This window comes from Triticum dicoccoides, chromosome 5A (genome assembly GCF_002162155.2).
Source record: "Triticum dicoccoides isolate Atlit2015 ecotype Zavitan chromosome 5A, WEW_v2.0, whole genome shotgun sequence".
NCBI classification, from domain to species: Eukaryota; Viridiplantae; Streptophyta; class Magnoliopsida; order Poales; family Poaceae; genus Triticum; species Triticum dicoccoides.
Genome location: NC_041388.1, coordinates 693,924,991 through 693,932,204, shown reverse-complemented (window position 1 = coordinate 693,932,204; position 7,214 = coordinate 693,924,991). Strand labels below are relative to the sequence as shown.

Genomic DNA, 7,214 nt, shown 5'->3' with positions numbered 1-7,214 from the left:
CGTATTAGAATAGGCAAGGTGATAATATTTTAAGTGGATAACAAATCCTTATTCTATCACAACTACAGACTTGCTCAGGTGGTCTCAGCCGATAGTGTTATTAGTTCGAGTAAATAATTTTCCCCGTATAAGAACCAACGAGGTTGGCCTATTTTAATTGGGTAACAAATCTTGTTTCAATCATAAGGATAAGCTTCCTTAGGTGGTTGCAGCCCACGGTACACTGATGAGTTCGTGAGTTTCAATCCTTGCATGAAAGAATAACCTTTTTGCTGCTCTCCGAACGACAGATGAAGGGACAGCAGAATAAACGATTTCTATCCGAGGCCCAATAACAACAGTGTGGCGTCGAGCCGAGCCCCAATAACAACAGCGCTATTTATTATTAAAAAATGTATGTATGTGTGGATGAAAATACGCATGGGCAAACGAAAATTTTAAACAAACACATCGTACTTTATTAGTAGGTATAGATATAGACTATTAGCTAGTTGCAAGGTTGCACCTAGAACTTGTTGCACGACACAGGTTCTGGACCTCAAATTAGGAGTTGTCCACGCTCTCTCCCTATAGTAAATGAATGAATAAGTATACTCATGGTCTACCCTCAAAAAAAAGTATACTCATGGTCTCATCGCATCATATGTATGATATATGTGCGGCTGGTTTATTCTTCTTTTCGAGCCAAGCGAAAAGAAGTTAATTAATTAAGCTGGCCTGGCCGCCGGAAGGAGTCGCATCATCATCATCATCTTCAGTACCCGCCCTTGGCCTCGTAGGAGGTGTCGGGCTTCCAGCCCTTGGGGATGACGTCGTCGACGACGGTCTTGGTGCCGCCCTCGGTGGTGTAGCGGACGGAGAAGGGGCCGATGAGCTTGTGGGGGGTGTCGATCCTCCACACGGCTCCCCACGACTCGTTGAGCTCGGTCCACTTGTCCTCGCCCTTCTGCTTGATGTCCACGCCCACCACGTCGCCGTCGCCTTGGAGGAACTTGATCACCAGTGCCAGGTAGTTTTCGTTGGAGGACTTCTCCACGTGGAAGTTCACCTTGGTGCCCGCCGGGTACTTGCACTTGACGCGCCGGAACTTGATCTCCACCTCGCCGGCGTCGCGCAGCTTTTGCTCCTCGCCCTTCTTTGCCATGGAGCCGAAGGCGTGGCCGGAGAGGTCGAAGTGGTAGGGGGCGATGGGCTCCTCGTTCTTGTCGGTGATGGTCACCATGGTGGGCTCGCCGGAGCAGGCCTCGGGCTTGGTGCACTTGAGCTCGAAGCAGGAGCCGCAGCCGCGGCCGTCCTTGAAGATGGGGATGTTGCCGCAGGAGGTCATGCCGTGGAAGGGGGCCTTGTCCACCTCCTTGTACCCGCAGGCACCGCCGTTGTCCTTGGGCCCGGCGCCCGTCGGCTTGCCGTACCACGTGGTCTTGGCGTCCAACCACTTGTTGCCGTAGCTCGCAGGCGACGCCGTGATGTTGGGGCCCGGTGGAACCTTGGCGATGCCGTGCGCGCCACACACGACCGCGGCCAACACCACCGCAACCAGCAGCACCGACGAGGAAGAAGCCATCTTCTCTTGAACTGTTCCTTCTTGCCGCTGTGTATGTGCTATCCATGGGTGTTTTTTTTATAGGAGAAAGCCCGATCAACAGAGAGCGAGCAAACCGGGACGTTGCTCCGGCCATGTCGGTGGGCTGGCCGTGAGCGCGGGGAGAGCTTGTCCGTGCATGCATACGCGGCTCGCCATCATCGTCGGAGGTGCATCCACTTCGGGACCAAAGCCACCTATGTTTAGAATGTCTGAACCATTTTTATGCATGGTGAAGGTTCAAGTTATCAAAATGACATCAAGTATGCTGCTGTCAACTTCAACTCTGTTATCTTCAAGCACGTTTGCGGCAGTTTAACGTCCTTATGTTGACACCCGAATTTGGCACGATACAAAACACAATGAAGATGTCCTCAAATGAAAAGGTTTTTTACATGGAAAAGTTTTGCATCGTCGAATGAAACAACTTTGATGTTTGGGTCATCGCCAACCGACCTCATCTTGAGGGTCGAAATTGCGTTCAAAGTTGTAATATTTATGTTCAGATCACTGTTCGGCCAATTATACCTCAAAGACAACCTCCGATGGAGGAACACTCTACATTGATTGTGTCCATCGATTTTGATATATAAATCCCCCCAACACGAGTTCGTATGCAAAAGTTAGAGGCAATACTCTGCGGACCAAACACCCACCTAGGTGGTGTCTGATGTCTCGCGTGAGCTATTCGCCCTTTGCCGGTTGAATGAAGCTTGCCAGCGAAAAGCTTGTCGGCCGGCGTGGAAAGCTTGTCGGCGTGGAAAGCTTGCCGGCATAAAACCTTGCCGGACGAAAAGCTTGCCGGCATGGAAATCTTGCCGGAAAAAGCTTGTCGGCCAAGTGGAAACGGTCAAGGTTAATCGGACCAAAAGCTGAAGATGGGCTGAAAAGATTATCAAGATATCCACAAACGAAAAAGTGTTCTACACGAAAGTTGTGCATATCGTTGAAATGGTCAACTTTGCTTTCGGAGTTATCATCATCTGAGATAGCATACGGCCTACAAGGTTGATGCAAGACTCGGATAGCCAAGACAACTGCATGACCGAGTCTGACTGGAAGATCTCTCAAAATTGGCTTTCGCCCCGCTATATGGATATAGCCAACGACCCAATACATCTGAGAATCCACTGCTCGAGCAGACGACACAAGCATGCCCAAAAGAAATAAAAATGAGGAAAAAGAAATTAATGACAACAGAGTCAGATCCATGAAAACGATGATGATCCGCAGCCGCTGCGCCCTCCTGAGATTTCCACCGCACTCCTAGCACTTCGGACCACCGCATACCGAGCAACACCTTCAGAAAGGAACGCGATGATGACGACGCTGCTACCTGGACTGGTCCTAGGGTTTCCCCCGGTACGCGGAGGGGCATGGGTGAGGGGGATACCCGACGCCCTTCAGGGAGGAACGATGGCACCCATGGGCGTCGTCGATCGGTGCCGGCCAAGCCGATTGGGATTTCTCTCGTCCGCCACACACCCACCAACCCGACCAATCTGTTGCGCTCCACCACACTTGCCGCCCATCACCATGCGCCACCACGGTCTTGGAGTCGCCACCGCTGTCTCACCATGGAGTCCAAAGCGGGACCTATGGGCCCGAGAGGGAGCAGCCGGGAACTAGGAGCAGTAGTGTCAGTAGCCACGCGGGAGGAGACAACCTCAACCGCCATCGGCGTTCACCGACTGGGTACAACAAGAGGAGCAAACCAGACACATGGGTCCGGCCGAGCTTGAAATGGCCCGTGAATCTCCCGTCGCCACGCTGCAGTGGGCACGCCGCCATCTCCGCAACCCCCCGCACGAGCCACACCTCCGTCCACCAGAGCCGTCGCAGGTGGAGCCGAGCCAGGCCTGCCCAGACCAAGATGGGGCTTCAAAGGGCCCGGGCGTTGCTGCCGGCTACCGCGCTAGCACTCTGTCAAGTGACTACGCCACCGCCTCCTCACTACTCAGATTTGCGCCGCCCGAGGGACTGCCCCGTCACCAGAACCGTATTGCCCATGGAAAACTGCCGCGCCCGCGACGGGAAGACCCTACCGCAGTCGCCGGAAGCCCGAAGCTATACGTCGCCCGCGGGCCGCGCCGCCTACTGGCCAGATCCGGCTGCTGTGAGGAGCACTCCACCGCCCGCGGCCGTCCACGCAACATCGCACATGCCAGGAAGCCGCACACCGCCACGCCGCGTCGCACTGCACCCGCACCCGACGGTAAGGCCTGCACCGCCCCATTGCACTGGAGGGAGATCGAGCCCCACCGGCGTTGGCGTCGGCCGGACTTCACCCGGCCATGCCCCTTGGCGGCGGCAAGGGAGGAGGAGGGGAGGATCACGGCGAGGGGATCTGGATGCCTTCTCGGCCGCCTCGCAGGTGGTGGCGCGGGAGGTAGGGTTCGCCTCGCGCGAGCAGTTCCATCTTTGAAGGGAGGGCACTCACACGAAGGCCAGAGACTTGGAAGCCATTTTGGCTAGCTAAGCTTCGTCAGTCTAACTGGAAGATGGCCCCATAGGGTATTAAAGATTGCGTTATTTGAAAAGGTGATCAATAGGAAAGTTGTTCGTCTCGTTGAAACGGTTAAATTTGCTTTTTAGCGCATCTACATAGAAGATCGTTTGTGGCCTGTGAGACCCAAAAACCAAACTGTTGTTTCAGACTTGCCTAAATCCGAGTTCGGTTAATTTTGAAAAGATTTGGACATGATTTGGAGTCCTTTCTTGTATGGGAAGTCCAGCCGCCTCTTATATATGTTGGGGTGACAATCAGTTGGAAGAACACACAATCGAACAAATCAATCTACTACTTTTTCGCGTTCATCTACTTTTTATCCCTCTCCCTTGTATCTTCTTCTTGTTCTTCATCGTTCTTCAAGATTGGAGGCTGCGAATCCAATAGGTCCTAGGTGCGGTTAGGCCGACCTAGGGCAGCCCATAGCTGTTGCGCGCCCTGATGGGGTCCCTTTCAGGTGTGTAGGGTTTCGGGTCTACAAAAGCACCAGTTGGATTTCTTCAGTACCACACTTCCGACCGGGTCTCCTTCGACGTGAGCTGCTGTGTGTCACCCCCGGCGTCGAGGGTACATGGTGACATGTTCGTTTGTGAACACCTTCCCCTCACCTGCGAACCCTGGCCGCATCGCCCTCCCCCTTATTTGGCAAACGAAGCAGCCGAGTGGAAGGGGCCTTTACGGGCTCGCGCAGTGAGGCTCGTGCTTTCAATGAGGGAATTGCCACTTCAATAGATGAGTGCCGCCTTTCGGAGCTTGCGACTAGATTCAAGTCTGCGATGCCAGAAGAGTGTCTTCGCTGGATTCCAAGGAGGGCCACGTCTTTGTGATATTTTGTAAATGCACATGGTTTAGTTGTATTTTTTTAAGTAAAAGTATCAATTTCACAGGGAGCACACGAAGTGTCTTTCGCTCTTCTAGAGGGATACTGCAATGGTCCAAAGCAAAAGCGGCTGCGAAGGTTCAAATATTGTGAGTGCTTGGTGACTAAAATTAAAAGTGCAACAATAAAGTAAAAGGAACAAGAGAGCAATGCAAACGTTGAAATCAACAATAGCGAAACGTTTCCAGGGAACCTGGATTCACCACTAGCATGCGCCTAATGTAATTATGTGAATGCATAATTCTAGGTGCAGATCACTAAACCAACTCGCATGTTTCTATAAGTAGACACTATTGGAAAAACGGTTAGCCACGACTTTCGTTTGTGGCGCACCGTTTTTCATCAACGCCAGCACTATTTTTTAAAAATAGTGTTGGCGTCGGTCAAACTGGTACGCCAACTATAACTTGCTATTGCTTACGTTGCCAATACTTCCTACGCCACTACTATGTGGGCCCAGTTGTCGTGACCAGTTGCAGTATATTGCCGTCGTGCGATTTATAAACACGCCATAGATACTTGACCTTGTACTGTCTTTTCTTCGTCCGGAACGCCAGCACTAAGTTGTGCCTATATATAGATGTGTTGGCAGCCCCATGTTCTTAAATACATTCACTTCCATTCTCCATAAAATTATAGGGATAATTAGATTTATGCCCCTAGTTGTGTCCCACTCGTCTGTTTTAACCTTAATTTTTAAAAGTCACCGATTCTGTCCAAGTCACTTTGCTCCTCTTATGCTTTTGCCCTTTGACCATTTGACCGCCAGTTTGAAAACTTCATAACTAATTCATACTGAATCAGAAAAATGCAAATAAGATACCAAAATGTTCCGAAAAACATGACCTATATGTCAGTGTCATTTGCATTCATGAAAAAAGTGTTGGAAAGTGCACATCCGAGTTTTAGCTCTTTTGATACCATCATGAATGGTGAACTCTAAAAAAATTCAAAAAAAATCAGAAAAAAATATGGTGGCGAAGAACAACAAATGTTCTAAGTGCTTGCCAGGTTTCATTAGGGAACGACATTTGTGGAAGTTGTGGCAAAAAAATAATCTATTTTGGAGTGCTGATTGTTTTTTTGCTGCGGCACCCACGAATGTTATTCCTTGATGAAACTTGGCAGACACTTAAAACATTTGTCATTCTTTGCCACCAATTTTTTTTATTTTTTTTTGAATTTTTTTAGATTTTACTATTCATGGTGCTAGCATAAGAGCTAAAACTCGGATGGGCACTTTCCAACACTTTTTTCATGAATGCAAATGACACTGTCATATAGGTGATGTTTTTCTGAACATTTTGGTATCTTATTTGCATTTTTCTGATTTAGTATGAATTAGTTATGAAGTTGTCAAACTGATGGTCAAACGGTCAAAGGGCAAAAGCAATAGGAGCAAAGTGACTTGGACAGAACCAGTGATTTTTGGGAATTAGGGATAAAACAGACGAGTGAGACACAACTAGGGACATAAATCTAATTATCCCAAAATTATACTCCCTCTTGGTCAGCTGCTTTGGTGACAATGAAACCATTGGAGCTTGTCGAATCGGCATGACCCCCTGTTTGAGCCCACGTCGGCGTGGCGTGACGCAAGTTTGGGACTCCGCCGCCTTGGCCGAGCTCTAATTTGTCCCTGTTGGCCACGACATGCGCTCTCCACGGCCACTACAGCCAGCCCTGTCTGGCGAATCACCCCGCTGCAGCGCGACGTCCCTTCGACGATCCGGCAGCTATGCCACCGGCGCGGAAGCTGCCAGGAATCGAGCGAGGGCAGCTGTGCTGTTTTTTTGCGGCTGTGGACGCCCTGTTGATAGGCATATACGGCACACACAAAATAATCCAAAGCGAGAGTTCTACATCAATGGTAATCATTGTGTGTGTGTGTGTATGTGTGTGTGTGTGCGCGCGCGCGTGTTATTATTTTCATCCTTCAACTATTATGCATGCTAGATTAATGAGATCGATGTTGGTGTTATCTAATTATTGGTTTCCCTTGTATGGTTACATATGTACACAAAATAATTAGTAAAAATAACAATATAATAAATAAAAGGAAAGTAAAATAGTAAAATAATAAACTAAACAACTATATAAATGTAACAAACAATATGTCTAATACATAATTAAAAGTAAAAACAATATGTATAACAGATAATAATGGTGTTGGCCGCGTCGGCCAACGCCAACAATTACCCCGCCGCCTCGGGCATGAGATATTGATTAAATTAACCCCCCCC

The 7,214-nt window shown here is 49.4% G+C and overlaps 1 protein-coding gene across 1 annotated transcript; it reads right to left on the bottom strand.

The window, feature by feature from the left end:
• Positions 1 to 432: 432 nt before the first annotated feature.
• LOC119298496 (pollen allergen Phl p 1-like) lies at positions 433 to 1,570 on the bottom strand. Its single transcript, XM_037575878.1, has one exon. It carries the CDS (start codon positions 1,562 to 1,564, stop codon positions 755 to 757), a length of 810 nt encoding a protein of 269 aa, XP_037431775.1. The 5' UTR covers positions 1,565 to 1,570; the 3' UTR covers positions 433 to 754.
• Between the last annotated feature and the right edge of the window lie 5,644 nt (positions 1,571 to 7,214).